Source organism: Hemiscyllium ocellatum, chromosome 8 (assembly GCF_020745735.1).
Source record: "Hemiscyllium ocellatum isolate sHemOce1 chromosome 8, sHemOce1.pat.X.cur, whole genome shotgun sequence".
NCBI classification, from domain to species: Eukaryota; Metazoa; Chordata; class Chondrichthyes; order Orectolobiformes; family Hemiscylliidae; genus Hemiscyllium; species Hemiscyllium ocellatum.
This window is the reverse complement of record NC_083408.1, coordinates 39,660,119-39,681,704: the sequence shown is the minus strand read 5'-3', so window position 1 is coordinate 39,681,704 and position 21,586 is coordinate 39,660,119. Positions and strand designations below refer to the sequence as shown.

General features: G+C 41.9%; 1 protein-coding gene across 1 annotated transcript in view; it reads left to right on the top strand.

Moving 5' to 3' along the window:
- Positions 1–700: 700 nt before the first annotated feature.
- The window catches only part of LOC132817834 (sodium/calcium exchanger 3-like), a 150,942-nt gene continuing 130,056 nt past the window's right edge, over positions 701–21,586 (top strand). The window contains exon 1 of the mRNA XM_060828346.1: positions 701–734. Within this exon, the coding sequence (XP_060684329.1) occupies positions 716–734 (19 nt within the window). The 5' untranslated portion in view covers positions 701–715. The remainder of the gene's footprint in view (positions 735–21,586) is intronic.

Below are 21,586 nucleotides of genomic sequence, written 5' to 3'. Positions count from 1 at the left end.
AGAACAAGCTAGCTTAGAGCAAGTGAGCTAGCATTGAAGGCAGCTCACTGATCTCGAGACCATTGCTTTTAGGAAAGTCTCTTGAGTTAGTTCTGAGCTCTGTAGAAATAACCACACGTTACATGTTTGAAATACCTCCTCCATCTCTCCTGGCTGACTGCAACAGGATTTCATTGGGCAAGAATGCAGCAGTGAAGGCAACTAAATTAAATTAAAAACTGGAAACTCTGCCCTGAGTTAATCATTGACTTGATTAAGTTGGCTTCAGGGCACAGCTACTCAGAGTTGGGCATTTGAAGGGTTTGGCAGGTATATGACTGGAACTTCTGTCATTCCTTGACCAGTCTTTGCTATAATGAGGAGCTGAGTTTGGTGGGGGGAGGAGGGATTGCGGGGAGCAGTGTGGGAGATGGTGTGGGGGTGGAGTGGGTGGAAGAAAGGAGGCCTGAATTTGGCTTTAACCTGTTCTACTAATAAGCCAAGAAAATGGTGGCATGTGACACCAATCTGGGTGTGCTGCAGGCTGCCTCCCACTAACCGTCAAGCAAGTTTACAAAAAAAAAATCGCATGTGTGACTGCAGTGGTTTTGTAGCAACCCATTGTACATTTTCTTTCTTATATCCTTACAGGAAAGCCATAAGCGTTAAAATAAATGATGCTGAGGAATACGAAAAGCAAGAACATTTCTTCATTGTGCTTGGTGAACCGAAATGGATGAAACGAGGAATATCAGGTGTGAGATCCTGAGATGTAATGTCTTTTTTTTTGACAAAATCTATTATTTTTCCTCCTGTATTCCCGCTCTCACCCTGTTTCGGTCATCTACGCCTAGTGCTTTTTTTGTTTCTCTCCTAGACAATGTGTACTATTGCCTCGACCTAGTTGATTATTTGTACATATTGCCTCATCCCCGTGAGGGTGTGAGGTGGCCTCTTTATTTCTGTAAGCTGGTCTCCAAAGGTCCCAAGGCAATGCACATGTCTCCATTTTTCTGTGATCAGCTTAATTCTGTTGCTCTTTTAATCATCATCTTTTTTTTTGCAACAAAGAAAATCAACTTTAGCATCCTTCTGAGATGTGTCCTAGCCAGTCGGCCATTCATAGCCATTACTGAGGAGACAGCAACCCCTCCACTCGAGCAGCTAAAGATGTCATTTAAGCATTTGTTGTCGCCAGAGTTACACACCGATCTTGCAGAAACCACGTGCATGGTGTTTTCCTAAGTTTACTGCATTAAAACACATGCTTGGTTCCGATAGTGATGAGTGATAACCTTGCCACAGACAATTGAATAAACAGAGAATGATCTAAGTTACTGCACCCAGTGTCATAATCCTATTTTATGTTCCATTTTCCCCTCATATTTCTTTCCCTTTCTTTCTCCTGGGGAAAATGGAATAGGCCGCATTGCTGCTCCCAGAGCAAAGAGGATACGGTGGTCAGGTTCATAGGAGAGTGGTTCAGAATTTTAATCGACCAGAAAGAAGGTGAATTGTTTTCTCTGGTGGGAGGGTCCCGATTTAAGGTGATTGGCAAAAGAGGGAAGATGAGGAGAGATGTATTTGTGCACAGCGATTGGTTGTGATCTGAAAGGCGCTGCCTGAGAGGCCAATGGAATAGCAACTTCTGAAAGGAACTTGTAGAAACGTTTGGAGAGTAACATCTACAGGACTGTGGGCAAAGAGCAGGCAGGAGGGAATGGCTGCATAATTCTTTCATAAAGGCAGAGCCAGCAAGATTATTACTGTACGCTGCCATGACCACATTACAATTTTTAGGTTAAGAAAAGTGTTCTGTGTCATCTGAGTCGTTGAGCCAGAAGTAATTGTTTTCAGAGAAATGGAACAGTAGTTAGAATGCAGGTGGCAGGGGGAGGTGGGGTGTGTGTTATAAGCTGTTTAGTGGGAGAATCTTTTGCCTCTCTTGTGATTGAAGGTCAAGCTGTGAAGAATCAGACACTTGGTGAGCTGTCGTCCTCTTTTGCAGTGTGCAGTTCTTGGGTAAACAGAGGCTGAAAGGTGACTTTACAGAAGTTTATAAAATCATGAGGGGCATGGATAGGGTGAATAGCAAAGGTCTATTTCCTGTGATGGAGTCCAGAACTAGAGGGGTTTAAGGTAAGAGGGGAAAGATTTAAGAGAGACCTAAGGGCTGCAGAGGATAGTGCGCATATTGAATGAGCTGCCAGAGGAAGTGGTGGAGGCTGGTACAATTATGACATTTAAAAAGCATCTGGTTGGGGATATGAATAGGAAAGATTTGGAGAGATATGGGCCAAATGCTGGCAAATGGGACTAGATTAATTTCGGATATCTGGTCAGCATGGATTAATCAGACTGAATGATCTGTTTCCGTGATGTGCATCTGTGTGACTCTAAGAGAAGCTCAAGTGGATTACAACAGGACCTGCCCTTGGCTTGCTCAGTGCATACATTGAGGCATTTCATTGCACAATGGCAGGACTTAGACTCTTCTTTGATATTTATAATTTGTTGTGATATTGTGAGGCTCTCTACCATGAACTTTGAGAACCAAAGGTACTAACCCAAGATTCACAGCAGATGTTCAGGCAAAGGCTGCAATAGCAGAGGAACTCAAAGCTCTGTATATTACTGATCTGTATCATCTGTAGCGTACAAACATCCTGGAGCCACTGAAACCTGGAATGAGTTCTGAGCAAAGTGAGAGGTGTCACACAATAGAGTGAGGGGGTAACAGCATAGAGATTAGGGTCACATTATAGCATGGGGTGTCACAGTATAGGGCAAGTGAGTAGTCACAGTTATTTAAGGTGGGGTCACAGTATGGAGTGAGGATTCATAGTATAGGATGAGAGACTACAAATAGGGAACTCAGAGGAGCGTAGCTTAAAATCATGGCAAGGGCCATTTCTGACCTATCACAATGAATGGCTTTTATCTCTCCCCATGCTTTCAGTTACTTCCCCACTAGGAACCAATGACAAAGTTGCCCCATGAGTCAAGCTTATGCCTGGTATAAAGTAATCAATCAGGTTTCACATCCTATTTGGCATGTTCTGTAACCATGAATGGGAGCTCTGCTGAGGCAGTGTCGTTGGGAGAACATTGTGCACGTGTTGTCTTGAACATTTGAAAGTAGAAATCAAAACCTCCAAAATCCAGTTTCAAAAGAACACGTTTTATTCTGATTGCTTCTGTGACAGATTTACCTATTAAAATCAATCATAACTTCCAAACACAGTTTACAGCTACTTAATGAAATACCCAACAATGTTCAACTCCCTTTTTGATTAATGAAATGCTGTTTATCTTTTTAGAAGAGGAACATATTAAACAAGCTCTTTTAATTTGCAGCTTTCAGATTGTTGATTATTTTCATTGGTGAATGAAAAGTGTCAACAATCCGTTCTGGGATTCAGCCGGAGGTTAGCTTTCAGTTTCTAGAGGGTTGAATAATAAGTACAAAGGGGTTGCTGTCTCTTTAAAAACACTGTCATTTGTGCTTGTGACAGTGCTGTTACCAGTTAAGTACACTTCTACACCTGTTTGCTTTTCCGTTCTGTCGCTGTCTTGCCTGTTGAATGACCGGAATGTGTTGTGTTTTGGTTTGGTTAAATAAAGCATGCCAGCAACCCTGAGACTTAACATGGCAGAAACTACCAAATGTGGAGGCCCTGCAGGTTTGACAAAGCAACGGTACCATTCACGTGATCTACACAAACTGGATTCACTTCAAAGCAATCATGTAAACATCTAACTTGCACAGTGTTTCCCCTCCTCGAGTACTTTGGCCTTCTTGGGAACTTTGCATCCTTTTGTTGCTTTGGCAATATTAAAGGTTGCATTGAAAAAAGGTGGAGGAGTCACTAACCTCTGATTTGCAAAGCTCTTTATACTCTTTATACATACTACAGTCGGAAATTGGGCATTGCAACCTGCTTTGTTTTGGAAGGAAGTGACACTATGTTGTGGGGTAGGGGAGGGGAGGTGGTTGAAATCTAATTGCTTCACATTAGCCAAAAAGCAGGACTCAAATCGTTTCTAAAGAGGTCCGTCCAATGTCTTTTGTTTGTATTTATCATTTTGAATGTGATCTGGAGTTCTGAGTGTGGGCAGTGTTGGTCCAGAACTTTGGCTTGCTTTTGCTTATTCCTCACTTTAAGGCAAGATAAACTACCAGGTGTGAGTCACCTCAAGCCAAAAATAGTTTGTGAGCAAGTAAATCCTAAGCAGGTGTCCTTTCCAAAGAAAACAAGATTTCCATGAAGCTGCACACTTTTTCCATTCTGTGATCTAAAATGATTTCTGGTGTGTACACTTTATGCATATTGTTGGTAGCTGTCTGTTAGTTGTCTAAGATGTTGAGGTATTGCCACAGCAAAGATTTGATTCCCTGCCCTTTCCTGACCCTTGACCTGTTGAGATCTTGCTTTCAGTTGCCCTTCTGCTCAGGGCAGCTATCTCCTCACGCTGAGAAGAATATGAGGGAAGGCAGACATTACCTCTGAGTAGCTGACTTAATAAGGATATGCACAAAAAGCTTGGGCCTGACCATTTTCACCTCATGGTCATGGGTCACGTGACCACAAAATGTGGCAGACCAGCAACAGAAAAGTTCACAGTAGATCTGAAGAAGACCCGTACTGGACTCAAAATGTGGCCGCTGTTACTCTCTCCAACTTAATGCGGCTTTTTGTATTTGTTGTAATCAAATTTTTATCACAGATTGAAAAAAAGATTTTGAAATGATTTTACTTTGGTCTTCTCTTTAACACGTGACCAAGGCGTTACAATTTTTTTGCAAGATGAGATATCTTCTGGAGAAGCTGTGCACAACTAAGTGGCCAGGCGAAAGTGAGGACTGCAGATGCTGGAGATTAGCGTTGAGAGTGTGGTGCTGGAAAAGCACAGCCGGTCAGGCAGCATCCGAGGAGCAGGAAAATCAACATTTTGGGCAAAAGCCCTTCATCAGGAAGGAAACCATTCATGATGAAGGGATTTTGCCTGAAATGTCGATTTTCCTGCTCCTTGGAAGCTGCCTGACCTGCTGTGCTTTTCCAGCACCACACTCCCAAAACCAAGTGGCTAGCCACTACACACGGTGTATTGTCAGTCAAACTCCTGTTCTGATTGTTTTATTTTGGATTGTTTGAAATCCAGCCTGTGCATGTCAAACTGAATGGATACTGTTGACTCCCCATGTTTGACTCATTATCTAATCCCTACGTACAGCAAGCGGTTGCTACAAACGTGTAATTCTTAAGATAACCGGGAATGTTTTTTTTTGATATGGAACAGTATCTTGGAAATTGTGCAGTACCCTTCATTCGGGGACATGAATTTCAATATTTCAAGTGACACTGCTGAAACATTTAGACGCCACAATGGGTTTATTTGATCGACATTTATCTCCCAAGTCAAGTTCCAATAAACAAGATGTGGAGGAGCCAGTGTTGGATTAGGGTGGTCATATAACCAGGTTATATTTGGGAGATTTATTTGGAAGCACTAGCTTGCGGAGCACTGCTTCTTCACCACCACCTGATGAAGGAGCAGTGTTACGAAAGCTAGTGCTTCCAAATAAACCAGTTGGACTATAACCTGGTGCTGTGTGATTTTTAACTTCATACAGAAGATGGCTTCGCTCAACTTCTTTATGTACGTATCCTGATGAAGGCAAGTACAGTTCTGAGCCCAATTTGATCCAATTTAACAATTCGCTTTTTTTTAGTTTTTACGCAATTTCAGGATGTGGGCATTGCTGGTCAGGTCAGCATATATTACCCCTAACTCACTGCCCTGGAAAAGGTGGTGGTGAGCTACCTTCTTGAACTGCTACAGACCTTGTAGTGTAAGGATATAAATTAAGTACCATGGTGCTGCTCCTGGCCTGGGCTTTTGGTTCTACTCCTGACACAAGCTCAACAACCCCATACACTCCCTCGATCAGAGCACAGTTGCCCCTTCACCTCCCCTTGCTCACCATCCAAGGGCCTAAACAGCATTTCACCTGTACCTCCTCCAACCTTGTGTATTGCATTTGCTGTATCCAATATTACCCTACCCTGCACTGGATACTTAATCCCAATCGAATTTGCATTTATTGGTCATATTAACACAGTGGCCTACACGTTGGTCCTTGGCATGCTGGAGTACTCCAGTAAATCACGGTACAAATTGGAGGAACAATATCTCATCTTCAGACTGGCGAATTTACAGTCTTCTAGGCTCAGTGTTGCGTTCAACACCTTCAAACTGTGAACCCATTCCTTCCCTTTCGTTTAGCTTTGCTTGTTAGATTCACTGTCGCCCTGTCTCCCCTTTTCCCATTGGTCTGCCGTTCTCACATTCCCATCACTTAATCTGAACTATTAACATCTTTTCTCCCCCCCCTGCACTCCACCCTGTCCCCCCACATTCTTGCATAAATGCTGCCCCCTCCACACTTCACTTCAGCCCTGGTGAAGAGTCATCCAGACTCGAAACGTGAGCTTGCTCTTTCTCCATGGATGCTGCCTGGCCCACTGTGACCTCCAGCATTTTTTTCTTTTCAGTTCCCTTGATCCTACCTCTTTGGCCAAGCTTTTAGTAACTTGCCTGAATATCTCTTTCTTTATTTTGGTGTCAACCTTTGACTGATTATGCAACATCTTCAGCCTTTTAACAAATGGTGCTGTCTCAATGCCTCCCGAAAAAATTTGGATCAGACATTTGAAATACATCTTAGATACCATGTCAAAGTAACTGCAGAAGCATTCAGTAACCAGCTGAGCAATATACCTCAAATCAACTGTAAAAATAAATGCCTTTTACTTTATGCCTTGATCAGGATATAACTGTATTGCATAATGTTCAAAACACATATATTTCTGACTGTTCCATATCATTAAAGTGCTAGTTCAGATGTGCAAATGAAATACATTTTGATATATAACATGGCAGTAACAATGGAATTAAAGTGCCAACTGTTTCAAGCCAATGAATGGAAAAGGGCTGAGACTATTTGGTAGCTGCAGTACACATGTTCTGTACCAAGTGAAAATGGAAGGCAAGAAATTGTAACTGAAGTTTGATCCTTTCTCTCTTTCCTTCTCTTTCTTCACAGCGCTCTTACTGGCTCAGGGTAAGCAGAACTTTCTTTGGCTTTTTTTTTCAAATACATTTCTTTTTAACCCATTCTGCATGAATGTACGTGAAGGTCTGCTTTGAAAATGCAAGTTATGGCCGCAATGTGACTCCACTTGTACAACGTTGGAGTTTGTACACCTTCAAAATGGTATGTGGTTTTCACACAGGAGATGTCATGCATGCCAATTTGGGAACGTAGAGGGATCTTCACAGATCTCACAGCATCAGCGGAACTTGGCATGCAGTTGGCACAGATTGAAATACTGATATCAATTTTCTGATTGATTTGTCCTGTAAGACGTTCTGCCATCACATGCATGTTTGAGAAATGTGCCCTTAGTTACACTCCTACGATTAGAAGGAAGGAATTAATGCAGCAATTTGTGACACAGCGATATCCTTCACCACCAGAATTTCATTCATTGAGTGAAGAGAGTAGTGTGCTGCTTCCTATATTTGTACACCTCCTAATTCAACTGATAGAGCAAGACAGTGCATTCCTTCAGCCAGGCACTATTATTTATCTTCCTTTTCCTCAGCTGATATGCTGGAAAGACGTAGCTCAGGGGTCTACAACCTATCGTTCATCAGCTAATTGTGGTTCATTCGTGAACACCATACTCGTGTTCAACCTGCCCAGATATTGGAAAGCCCTCCAAAGAATTAAAATGGTTTCTTATAATTTAACCTTCTAATTAATACACTATGCCCAACTCACCCTGCCTCTTTTTTGTTAATGTGCAGTGGCATTTGAGTAACACCATTGCAGCCTTTTTGGCCAAATTTTTAAACATGACCTTTGTTATTATTGAGGTTGCTGATTATGGTCCTACAAAGTAGAGTCATTAGTAGCAGTCAGTAGAATTCTGTGACCAACCTCCACAGCTCTGGCTTTGACAAGCCAGCTGAGAACAAAATAACGGGCACAGCATAGAAAATTAGTCAAAAACCAGTCTGCAAAAAAAGTTGATAACGCAAGTGTTCAGGATGTCTCAGAGAGACTGCAGAGGGACATAAACAATTGGGCCAAAACTTGGCAGGTGGAATATAATGTCAGGTTATGCACTTTGGCAAGAAGAATAGAGGAACTGAACATTATTTAAATGGAAAAGGTCTGCAGAGCTGCAGCACAGAAATGTATAAAATCAAGCACAAATCACACAAAGCTAGCATCCAAGTTCAACAGGTAATAGGGAAGGCAAATTGAATATTTGCCTTAATTTCACTGTGAAAGGAATGTAAAAGTAGAGGGGTTTAAGCTATAAGTATGGAAAGCAGTAATCAGATCATAGCTGGAATACTGTGAACAGTTTTGGACCCCTTATCTAAGAAAATATTCATTGGAGACAGTCCAAAGAAAGCTGATCCCAAGTATGGTCTTATCAGAGGTTGAGTAGGTTGGGCCTGTACCCATTGGATTTTAGAAGAATGAGAGATCCCATTATTAAAACATACAGGATTCTTAGGGGATTTGACAGAGTGAATGCAGAAAGGTTGTTTCCCCTGTGGGGGAGTCTAAAACCACAGTGAATAATCTCAGAGTAAGAGATTGTCCATTTAAGAAAAGAGATGAAGAGGAATTTCTTCTCTCAAATGGTAATGAAGCTGTGAAGTTCTTTACTACCGAGGGCTGTAGAGGCTGGATCATTACATACATTCAAGGCTGAGATAGACAGATAGATTTTTATCAGTAAGGGATTCAAGGGGAAAAGGCAGGAAAATGTGATTGAGGATTTTCAGATCTGCCATGGTGTCATTGAATGACAGAGCAGACTCGATGGGCTGAATGGCCTGCTCCTATGGCCTAAAATATTCGCAATGTTAGAATCTGGATTAACCATTAAATCCAATATGAATCATTTTCTCCTGGGATTACCTACTCCCAGTACTGGTCACTTTGTCAATCAAACCCTCTCCTTCCAGATACCTGATTGGCACATGTTTATTTTTTGATTCAATACATTATTTCCACAGTTATGCATGTGATTGTAATATGTGATGAGCCAAAATATTTCTTTATGATGGTCAAACTTAAAATTAAGGATTGTAATTTATTTACTGGCTGTCCTATATTCTGAGTGTCTATCTCTTAAGATGATTCGTGAGGAGATGCTGGGCTGAAATTGCACTGTTCACAGCAGATCATTTCACTTGAAATGGGTTACTTGTGGCATTAAAGTAGCAGACAATGAAATCTCAAATTAAGATATTTGTTATTACTGTACCACATAATCTCCCCCTAAAAGGCTCACATTTCCAGACATTTTAGTCCCCTTGTCCTTCCTCTTCTCCAATTGTTCTGTCAATATTTTATTCTGCTTTTTAATGATGAACTTTCTCTCGAAGATCACAGTTTTGAACAAGCTTGCTGTGAAAAATGCAGTGAATGGATTCAAATACTAGTATGTTTGGTCTCCTTTTCTGTCTGTGCTATGTGCTCTGCAACATAACGTGGAATGATAACATCCCTGCGTGAGATATGTGTTTGAAGAGAGGCTGAATTAGCAGCCTTTTCCTTTATTGAATTATTCTGTGTGAGCGACATTGAAATGCCTTCTGAAAGCAAAGGCAGCCTTCCCATCAGCCAATAGAATAGATTCCTACTCTCACTCATGTGGGTCCCAGTTGTGTGTGTGTGTGTGTGTGTGCGTGTGCGCGCGCGCGCACGTGTGTGTGTCTCAACTATCCTCTAAAATAGTCAGGCAAGCCACACAGATGTACCAAACTATTATGGGATGGACTGTAGTGGTTCATGAAGGTGGCTCACTACAGCCTTCTCAGGGACAGTTAGAGGGATAGTAAATGCAGACATGACCAGCGACGTCCACATCCCTTGAAAGAATAAATATCAATTCTAACACCACACTCTCGAAGACATATCATTTTGGAGAAGGTGTAGAGACGTACCAGTGTGGTGCCAGGGGTGAAGAAATTTATTTTTGAAAAATGTATCTGGGATTGTTCTCATTAGAACAAAGCTGTTTCAGGGGATAATTAATAAAGCTGTTAGAATTTTAATGTATTAGATTGAAGGAAACTGTTTCCACATGCAGAAGGATTAGAAACCAGAGGATACAGGTGATTGCCAGAAGACCTATGAGGAATCAAAGTTCTATTCAGTTCTGTATGATTTGAAATGAATTGCTTGAAAAGCTGATAGAGTCATAGAGATGCACAGCATGGAAACAGACCCTTCACTCCAACCTGTCCATGCTGACCAGTTATTGTAACCTAACATAGCCCCATTTGTCAGCACTTTGCCCATATCTCTATAAACACTTCCTATTCATATACCTATCCAGATGCCTTTTAAATGTAATTGTACCAGCCTCCACCACTTCATCTGATAGCTTGTTTCATATACACACCATCCGCTGCATGAAAAAGTTGCCTCTTTGGTCCCTTTTAAATCTTTTCTCTCTCACCTTAAACCTATGCCCACTAGTTTTGGCCTCCCCTACCATGGAGAAAAGACCTTCAAATTGCACCCTATCCATGCCCCCCATCTTTCTATAAACCTCTATAAGGTCATCCCTCATCCTCCAACACTCCAGGGAAAACAGCCCCAGCCTATTCAGCCTCTCTCCTTGGAGCTCAAACCCTCCAAAAGGAGAGGAGATATATACTTAAAGAAGAGAACAATTCTTAGGGCTAAGGGGAAGAATTGAGAAGGAGAACTAATTTGTAGGTTTTCCAAAGAGCCAACATTGACAATCAGGGATGCATGGCCTCCTTTCATGCTGTCAGATAATATGATTATTAGAAAATTAAAGTCGTTTCTGCAGTGGCTATTAAAGACAATGTTATCCCAATATTTAAGTGTGAGCTAGGTAAATATTTAAAGAAGAAGATTATAAAATTATACAGAGAAAGAACAAGACAGTGAGATTAGAGTAATAACTTTTGGGTCTGGGTGATATAGCAAGGGGCCAAAATGATGTCTGCTTGTAATATTTCTCTGATCATAAGCATTACACAACAGTAAGGGAGACCAGCTGTACAGAGGCTTTGAAATGTGCAGTCACAGTATTTTTTAATGAAATGTATCCAATCTCACTCAAGTTATCTTTTATATATTTTCAAAAACGATCCACATACATCCAATTACTGTGCTCATTACTCAGCCAATTCCTGAACTCCAGCTTCCCCTCATCTTCAAGGCGAAAAGATGTGCACATTTATTGCTCACTCAGACCAGCACTAAGTTAGAAGAGGTAGAAAAGTTTAATGGCCTGACCTTTCACTTTAATTCCCAGAGCTAAATGTTGATCAGAATGTTCCTGGTCGGTGAAGGTGGTGAGACCTCTGTTGTGCTGAGTATTGCTTTGCGTGGAGTTTGTATGTAAATATGCTGACTAAGAGCTCTCATCCCATCCCAGTTAATGTCTCAAGGCACCATGCATCATTGACTTCTTCACAAAGTCATCAGTAGACTTCTTCAAATATTTTCTTTTACTGATAGATAGAGTTGATAGCCAGAGACTTTTCCCCAGGGCAGAAATTGTTAACATGAGGGGTTATAATTTTAAACTGTTCGGCGAAAAGTATAGAGAGGATGACAGAGGCGGGTTCTTTACGCAGAGAGTTGTGGGAACATGGAATGCGTTGCCAGCAGCAGTTGCGGAAGCGAGATCATTGGGGATATTTAAGAGACTGCTGGACATGCATATGGTCACAGAAATTTGAGGGTTCGTACATTAGGTTTACCTTACATGAGGATCAATGGTCGGCACAACATCGTGGGCTGAAGGGCCTGTTCTGTGCTGTACTGTTCTATGTTCTATGAACTGTGGGAATTCTCTAAAAAAAAAGGGCTGATTGGGAGCTTGCAGGAGTAGAATGGACACTGTGTGGTGGAGAAGAAAACGTCAAAAGAATGTTTATCTAAATTTACATTTAAATAATGGTGGATTATGCATGCAGAATATTTAACAGTCCCAAGTACCTGCAACTCCCTGTAAGAAAGTATATGTCAAACCTTATCAACCTGGATTCTCACAGCACTTCCAATACATAATTTCCTATCCATATTATTAAGCATAACATAATTGTATTTTATAATACAAAACTTGAATACAGCTGGAAAAGTCATATTATTAAAAGCTTTTCAACTTGAACTCACCAGGGCAATTTGCAAAAATGGCGATAAAAGGAAACATCCAACGTTAATACTCTGCAAGAAGAGAGTACTGATCAATTGGCAAGTGGACTATGATTTATCATGGAGAATACAGCAGTTAATGATGATTGACTGTTAACTACCAAGTTTTGTTAAGCTTCCAAGCCAGGCATGTTCATTTTGATTAATCAGGGCATTACCCTGAGAACTGACAATCCTAAATTTGTTGCTTGTATAGTTTTTTTTTACACACTCAGGACTATCAGGCAAATGTTCAATTACAGAATCAGATTTAATGTGGGACACTGTGTTGCAGACTTTGCTAAGCATGGGGTGATTGAGTAAAGCCAGTATTTTACTTATTGTGAACAGCTAAAGGAATATGCTGTTTGATGTGATCTACCCATCTTTGAGATGTATGGCCTGCATAACTAGCATCACGCTGATACTGAAATTCACATATCAAGTGAGTGTATTTTTGGATTGACAGCAGTATCCCCATTCATGTTGCCCCTATATGGTAACAGCATCAAGCATGTGGTTTCATCTTCATCTGTTGCTCAAGCCTTTGAGATCCTTCATCATTTCATGCATAACTGATGTAGTGCCGGCACTTTCCAGGACCAAGAATGACTGCCCTTGGGCCTTTCATGAAGTTATTGGACCAGGGTTGCCATAATCCTGCCAGACGATCTAAGCACCAACCTTGCATGGTGAAAAAAATGGCTCAGGGCCTACTTATGAATTTGACAATAAGGTCAATCTTATAGCACATGGTACTGTAGGAATCCCAACACATATTTGACCAATGAATGTAGGTTAGTGGTTCATTGCAGTAGAAAACCGTATGGCCTATTTCTCAGCCAGCACATCAAGGAAAGGTAGCTCATTTTACTGTACCATTTAAAGTCCAAATTTCAGCTCAGCATGGAGCCCCTTACAATATATTAGGATATTCTTAATGCAGCTGTGTGTTCAAATATAGCAAACATGACCCTAGAAGGGGTAAAAGGTTTGGTATCATTCTGTCTAAGACGCGATTCTCATTGAATCAAACCACGACATTTACAAGAACTGGACCTAATGGGAATTCTATGCCTACACTATCTATTTGGGCATACATGTTGCCATTAAAACTGAATCCAACTCTACGAGCTGCTGAGTTAATTAGTTCAATGAATACCAATAGCATAATTGTGGCAGGTCTAACTTGTCATGATATAGTGCTGCAGTGCAGATGTCTATGTTTTCTGGAGTGATCCAATGGTGAAAGGGCAAGCAATATTAAATGAGCATATGGACGCTGTATTTCCATTAATATGCAATTCATGTCAGGCCTTTGAAAACATAAAGCAATGCTTCACCATAATTCCTTCAGTTCCATATGCTATAAGATTGGCCTATTGGTAAAGGCATAAATAGGACCTAAGCCCTTCTTTTTCAGCGCAAACCTGATGCTGAAACAGGCCATATCAAGGCCATTCTGCAGGATAGTGACTATTCAGATTATTTCTTGCTGCATACCTTGCAAACAAATGGAAGGTGCTAAGGTGATCACTTTGTTGTTCTGGAAAGTACCTTAGATTACTCTGGAAAGGAAAGGTACCTCAAAAGTTTGAACAGCAGCTGAGGTGAAGGTGAAGTTAGCTGATTCACACTGCCTCTATGTTGTAGTAAAGTAAATGTGTGCGCTGCTAGCAGGATGCTATCATCAAGCCAAAAAAGATGTTATCCCTATCACATAAATGAGTAGCGTGGTTTATGAATTTCAGGGCTGGTGATCTGGACATGTAGACTGTATATCCCAAAGATTATTGGATTGTATCAAATGGCTTATCTGTTTGGCTGTTCACAATAGACACGATACTGACAATATCCAACCTGTCCGTGTTTGCAAATTTGACAACAGCAAAATATTTGGAAAATATTTGCTGGATAATTCTGAGTATGCAAAGAATTATGCTGGCAAACAATTTAACTTCACTGTGTGGCATACATGAATGTACTGTAATCTATACATATTAATACACAAGGTCCTATTCATTGCAGATGGAAAGATTACGTGCATGAACCATGCCTGTTTCAACTCAACAAAATAGGTGAGAGCCATTGGCTAACACATCAATCAGGGCATTGACCTGAGAAACCAAGTCAACCTGATTTAAAATTTAAACAAAGGCTGGCAGTTAACAGTCAATCACCATTAATTGATACATTCTCCATGGCAACTCCTCAACTAATCAGTCTACTTGTCAAACAATCAGCACTCTCCTCATTGACAATAGAAATCTTTGGTTTTCCTCCACATTGTTATTCTTGCAAATTATCCTGACAAATGCAAAATGAAAACTTCCAATAAAACACACCTTATTTTAGCAATACTGTTTCTAACATGTTAAATTTCAGTAGTTTTTGTTTTGCTGTGAACAGTAATAAACAAATATCATCCACTAATAATAGGTTCACATCAGATTCTGTGGTGTATAATGGCAGATTAATTTATAGGCTGATGATAAATTGCTCACTGTTTTGCCTTTGTAAATGTCACAGTGACAAGGATTGAAGACTACTCTGTCAGTCTGACCTTGTCAATACGTTTTCATTATTCATACAAAAGGCACAGCACCAGCACTTACAAAACTTTGGAAGGATTTTTATTCGTGTAATAGGACTTCTCTGTATTGAAGTATGCCTATAAAGTCACAGAATCATACAGAATGGAAACTGACGTTTCAGTCCAACCAGTTCACACTGATCATGTTCCCAATCTAAACCAGTCCCACCTGCCTGTGCTTGGCCCATATCCCTCCAAACCTTTCCTATTCAAGAGCTTATCCAAACCTCTTTTAAATGTTGTAACTATACCCGCATACACCACTTTCTCTGGCAGATCATTCCACACACAAAACACTGCCTGTGTAAAAATGTTGCCATATAAGTCCTTTATAAATCTTCCTTCTCTCATCTTAAAAAGATGCCCCCTCTTTTTTAACTCCCTCATTCTGGGGAAAGAACCCTTATTATTCACAATATCAGTGCTCCTCATGATTTTAGAAATCCAAATAAGGTCACCCCTCAACCTCCTACACTCCAGTGAAAGAAGTCCCAGACTTACCAGTCTGTTTTTCTATCTCAAGCCCTCCATCCTGGTAAGTCTTTTCTGAACCCTCTCCAGTTTAATAATATCCTTAACAATAATGAAAAACAAACATGTTGCACAATCAGAGATAAACAATTAACCCTAACTTCTTGTTTCAGGTAACATAATAAGTTATGATACTTTTTAGATCTATGATAGAATAACTTGCATTTATATAGTATTGTATGAAAGTTATAGAAATTTGCACAATTTAATAAAAACTTCCCGGGCTCTTTACAGCCACTTAATTAGACAAAGTGACAATTGCTACTGAGATTTAATGGAGTGATTAGGTAAGATGTTTAAAAGTTTGGTCAAAGATATAGCTTTTAAGGATCTTCTTAAGGAAAAGAAGCAAGAGAAAGAGCTAGAGAGGTGGCGAGAGCTGGACAAATGTAAAAGGTTAGGAAGGGGATTCCAGAGTTGAGAGTCTATCTGCTCAAGGCATGATTGTCAGTAGTGAAGTGAAGGAAATTCAGGATGTGAAGAGGCTGGAGTTAGAGTATCGTCAAATACCTGGATAGTTATAGGGTTGAAGGAGATTACCGAAATTAAGAAGGGCCTAATAAATGAGGTAGCTTTTCCTTAAGAGCACTAATTTGCAAATTGTGTGGAAATCCACCATAAATTTCAGTTGTACAGACAGCATCCCCTATCTTCAACTCAGGATGCCAGGAAAAAGAACTGGCCAGGCCAGTATATATTGCCCATTTCTAATTACCCAGAGGGCAGTTAAGTGTCAGCCATGTTGCTGTGGATCTGGAGTCACATGTTGGCTGGAAAATTTCCTCCTCTGAAGAACATTAGTGAATCAGCTTCACAGTCATCATTAGACTCTATTGTATTGCCACAGCAAGTTTCAGAATGGCGTCCAGCTTTGTTGTCAAGGGGTGGCCTTTCCTTCTTGTTAGTGGCTTCTACAGATTCTGTGGGGGGATAGGACTAGGAAGCAAATTAAATAGTCTCATCAGAAAACACAAGACGCAGTACCACACATTTCACGCCAGTATCTTGTGCTCTGTTTCATTAAAACACCAAATAGGCCCACTTTAATTAAATCAGTCACTATTTCATACAGTGTAAATCTACCCTGTGTATTCAGGCAGAGTAAATTACAATCATTACAATTGGATCGCTTGCCCGGTTGAAAATTAAATGGGAATTGGGAAGATGCGGCCAAGTGGTTTAAATCATTGAGGGGGCCACTTTATGTGGGTGTTACTCAGTCATTATTTGAGGCTTGGTATTTTTTCTGTCCTACTGATGCCAAATTGGTTTTCTGAGGTAATGCGCCATTTGAAGCTGTGGCAGCTAAGTGGAGCAACTAAGTGAAGCAGGGAAGGAGTTTGCAATCCTGGTTGGCTGGTGGTGGTGATAGTTGAAAATGTGTTGCTGGTTAAAGCACAGCAGGTTAGGCAGCATCCAAGGAATAGGAAATTCGACGTTTCGGGCATAAGCCCTTTATCAGGAAGGGCTTATCATTCCTGATGAAGGGCTTATGCCTGAATCGTCGAATTTCCTATTCCTTGGATGCTGCCTAACCTGCTGTGCTTTAACCAGCAACACATTTTCAACTGTGATCTCCAGCATCTGCAGACCTCATTTTTTACCCTGGTGGTGGTGATACACATGAATGGCATAAGGCCCGGGAATAGGGGCAGCGCACACATGCCCATATCCCCAGTCACACATACACCTCAATGGCCCTGGTCAGATCAGAGGACTGTGACCTGCATCGTAGAAATAGCCTTCTGCCCAAGGTGACAATGGTCAAGGCATCAGATCAATGCAGTGTTAATGGTCTAATGCTATTTTAAGGCCACTCCTTCTTTCATTCAGAATGAGTGAAGGAATAGACTCATAGATGTGGTTGACCCTTAACTGCCTCTGAAATGGCTGAGCCAACCACTCCGTTCACCTTACTGGTCTGGTGGGAGAATAATGGAAAGCAATGATGCTGTTTCCTGACTACACATATTGGTAGGGACCCAACATCAGTAGTTATTCATGAGGCTTAAAGTTGGCCTGTACCTCTCGAAGAAAAAGCGCATCATGGCTGCTGAGACCATTTGGAATAATGGTGTGCAAGAAAGAACGATGACTGACCAGGAGACAGAGCATACACCAGGGTTTTCCCATTTGAAAGGTTTTCAGTCTCTCAGCATGTAGTGGGCATTTGACTACTACGTCATGAGTGGGGGAACTGAAGGCCTTGGTTGTGGGAAGGGGAGAAGGAAAACAAAAGAAATGCATGTTTATGCCAGTTGTAGCTCGTAAGCCAGAAGAATTGTACGATAAGAGGAAGCTGAAGGATTTTCAAGAGGTCTCGGAAATGAGGAGAGATGTTCTCTACCTACAGGGCTGGAGGCTCACAGTGAGAACTCAGAGAGCCATTGAAGGCAATTATGAAGCTCAGTCACACAGACTGAACAATGCAGGGCTGCAAGGAGGTCAGTGGCCTGGCAGAAGCGATCAAGGATTACACATTCAAACACCACGTCCTACCGACTGCACTAATAGCCTCAGCCACTGCTCGAGTCTGCTTCCCACAGCTGCCTGGATTACACCTCTTCCCACCCTACCTTCTGCAAAAGTGCTATCCCATATTCCCAATTCCTCCGACTCTGCCGTATCTGCCCCCAAGAGGACCTGTTCCAGAACAAAACACACCAGATGGCTTCCTTCTTTAAAGACTGCAATTTCCCTTCCCACGTGGTTTAAGATGCCCTCCAACGCATCGCGTCCACATCTCGCACCTCTGCCCTCAAACCCCACCTCACCAACCATAACAAGGACAGAATTCCCCCTGGTCCTCACCTTCCACCCTACCAACCTTCGCACAAACCGCATCATCTGCCAACATTTCTGCCACCTCCAAATGGACCCACCACCAGGGATATATTTCCCTCCCCACCCCTTTCCGCTTTCCACAAAGACCGTACCCTCCGTGACTACCTGGTCAGGTCCACGCCCCCCAACAACCCACCCTCCCTTCTGGGCACCTTCCCCTGCCAGCGCAGGAATTGCAAAACCTGTGCCCACACCTCCTCCCTCACCTCCATCCAAGGCCCTAAAGGAGCCTTCCACATCCATCAAAGTTTTACCTGCACATCCACCAATGTCATTTATTGTATCCGTTCCTCCCGATGTGGTCTCCCTTACATTGGGGAGACTGGACGCCTCTTAGCAGGGCACCTTAGGGAACATCTCCGGGACACCCGCATCAATCAACCACACCGCCCCAAGGCCGAACATTTCAACTCCCCCTCCCACTCTGCCGAGGGCATGCAGGTCCTGGGCCTCCTCCATCACCGCTCCCTCACCATCCGATGCCTGAAGGAAAAACGCCTCATCTTCCGCCTCGGAACGCATTAATTCCAGGGCATCAATGTGGATTTCACCAGTTTCCTCATTTCCCCTCCCTCCACCTTACCCCAGTTCCAACCTTCCAGCTCAGCACCATCCTCATGACTGTCCCACCTGTCAATCGTCCTTCCCACCTATCCGCTCCATCCTCCTGTCTGACTTATCACCTTCATCCCCACCTCCATCTACCTATTGTACTCTTGGCTACCTTCTCCCCAGCCCCACCCCCCTCTCATTTATCTCTCCATCCTGGAGGCTCCCTGCCTCCATTCCTGATGAAGGGCTTTTGTCCGAAACGACAATTTTCCTGCTCCTTGGATGCTGCCTGACCTGCTGTGCTTTTCCAGCACCACGTTAATCTAGACTCTGATCTCCAGCATCTGTAGTCCTCGCTTTTGCCATTGCTCAATCAACACACCCCATCGCCAGAAAATTCCAAACCCTATTTCTCCTTGCTTTCACAAACCAAGGAGGACTGTTGTAAACTTCACACCAACATTTAATTCGTTGGACCTGACTGTCAACCATGAAAGTCTTATCATCCAATCATCATGTGTGAAATGCTCCTCCCTCTGCTTTGCGAGGGGAAGATCGTACACAATCAGAGCTCGCAGGAATTAACAGGAAGGGTGAGGTCTTTGCAAGCTCTAACCCTCTCCGTGGAGACCTTTATTGGGAAAAATCCTTTGTGTCTCACTCTCCTTTACAGGTTCCAACTCCCCTTTATCATCACAATTTCTTCCAGCTGACACACCAGAATTGGTGTGATCATGCACTTCTTCACCTCGTTTCTTTGTCGATAATCTTTGCACATTTATTTCTAATAAACCACCTATTCTTTGATTAAATAAAGCCAGGCTGATACAGACTTAATTTCACATAATTGACCAGACATCAGCATGATTATTTTTAATATTTTCTGTTCACAGTGGAGAGATGGAACTAGAAAGGAATTAGTGCATCTCTCCAAACTTGTTGTAACACCACACACAGAGGCATAAGAGATAGTATCAGCTAGAATATTAGCATCATGACCCATTTATCTATGCATACTACTATGGATGTTAACTGTGTGCCTGTGTATTAAGCCCTTTACCAAGATGTCATCCAGCAAACTTGATGGCAGAGGCATGTGCTAGTGTAATGATCACCATTATGTAACCGTCACTGACACCCCCAAAAAGTGTCTGATTAAACTCCTGGAGCGTTTTCCTTTGGAAACTGATGGCTTTCCTGTCCATCATCATTAGGCGTTGGCTCCGTATTGCCTACCCGGTGACCTTTGGACAGTGTAGATACAGAGGGGAAAGCACATCACTGGAATGCCCTGCCAGCCATTTTGGCTGGGATCAGCTAACTTACTGAAGGCCAGATGCTGAAACTTAAATGTTCAAGGTATGCATCACTCAAAGTACACCTGCTGCTGAGCAGAATAATCTGGGAGCTGTGCTGATCAGTCCCAACATGTAGCAAAGCAAAACACAAACATTGCAGAGGAAAAATCAAGTATTGAAAATCAGCAATTGGTTAACAATTGTATTAAATAGTTTAATCAGCTGAATGGCAGTGTAAAAATACAGATTGCCCCTTGCATATGGTTGCAGGCTTAGACAGCTCACATTATGCATAAATAAATCTAATTTAGCATACGGCCACTCTATGTATCGAAGCTTACAAACAAAAAGATTAATTTGTAAAATGCTTCTGTGAGCGATGCATCCTCTTTGTAGTTTGTAACCAGAGGATTTGCTTTGAGTACTCAGTGATCTTTACAGTGGAATGTAGCCTATTGTCTATTTCTTGAAAGAGAGCAGACAATCAAAAGTGCAAGATGATGGCCATTGGCAGGGACAACCTCAGTCACTTACAATTTGAGTATCAAATGCATCAGAGCATGAAGGACTTGGATAATGCGTGGTGACAGAGGGTGCTGACCTGAAGGTCAAACTACTGCTGAGAGTGACGAGAGGCAAAACAACACCATTTACTTCATGAGATGAAAAGATCATATTCATTGTGCAGTCGGGATATGAGCTGTGATCTTTGACTCAGAAAGATGGAGCCCATTACATGTGGAGACAAAATCTGATGTTCCACCTGGGGTAAATCAGCGTCATTGAAAAGTCAACTATCACAGCAAACTAAACCTCTGAAAGTGCACATCGACTGGACTGTGTATGGATTCAACTTGATGCAGTCCAGCAGTTACAGTTTATTAATCCCATAATAACCACTCACTCGCCTTCTCCTTTTGGACCTGCAGATTAATGCTAAGCAATGGAAAGGTTTGGAATGGTATAGAACCTATCCATGATAATTGAGTTGGGGTCTGTTGTTAGCCACTCCTTGGACTGCTGTTTGGTTTCACCCAGCTACACTGCATTTGCCCGAAAAATGCTCACCTGAGTGAAATGTTGTGTTGCCATTAGAGCAACAACAGATATCTATACATTCAAGCTTGAGCTAAAATCTGAATCATTTATTGCTGATCAATGTATCTATAGATCATGAACTACTAATTGAAACAAATTGCATGTATAATTGCTGTCTATGTGGATAGCCACTTAGCACAAGGAGAAAGTTATAGGACTTTGAGCACCTTTATGGGGAGGTGATGACCTCATGGATTTATCACTGGATTGTTTATCCAGCAATCCAGATAACATTCTGGGGACCCAGGTTCGAATCCCACCATGGCGGATGGTGGAATTTGAATTCACTAAATATCTGGGATTAGGAATCTAATGATGACCATGAATCAATTGTCAGATAAACCCATCTGGTTCACTAATATCCTGCATGTGACTCCAGACCCACAGCAATGTGGTTGACTCTTAACTGCCCTTTGGGCA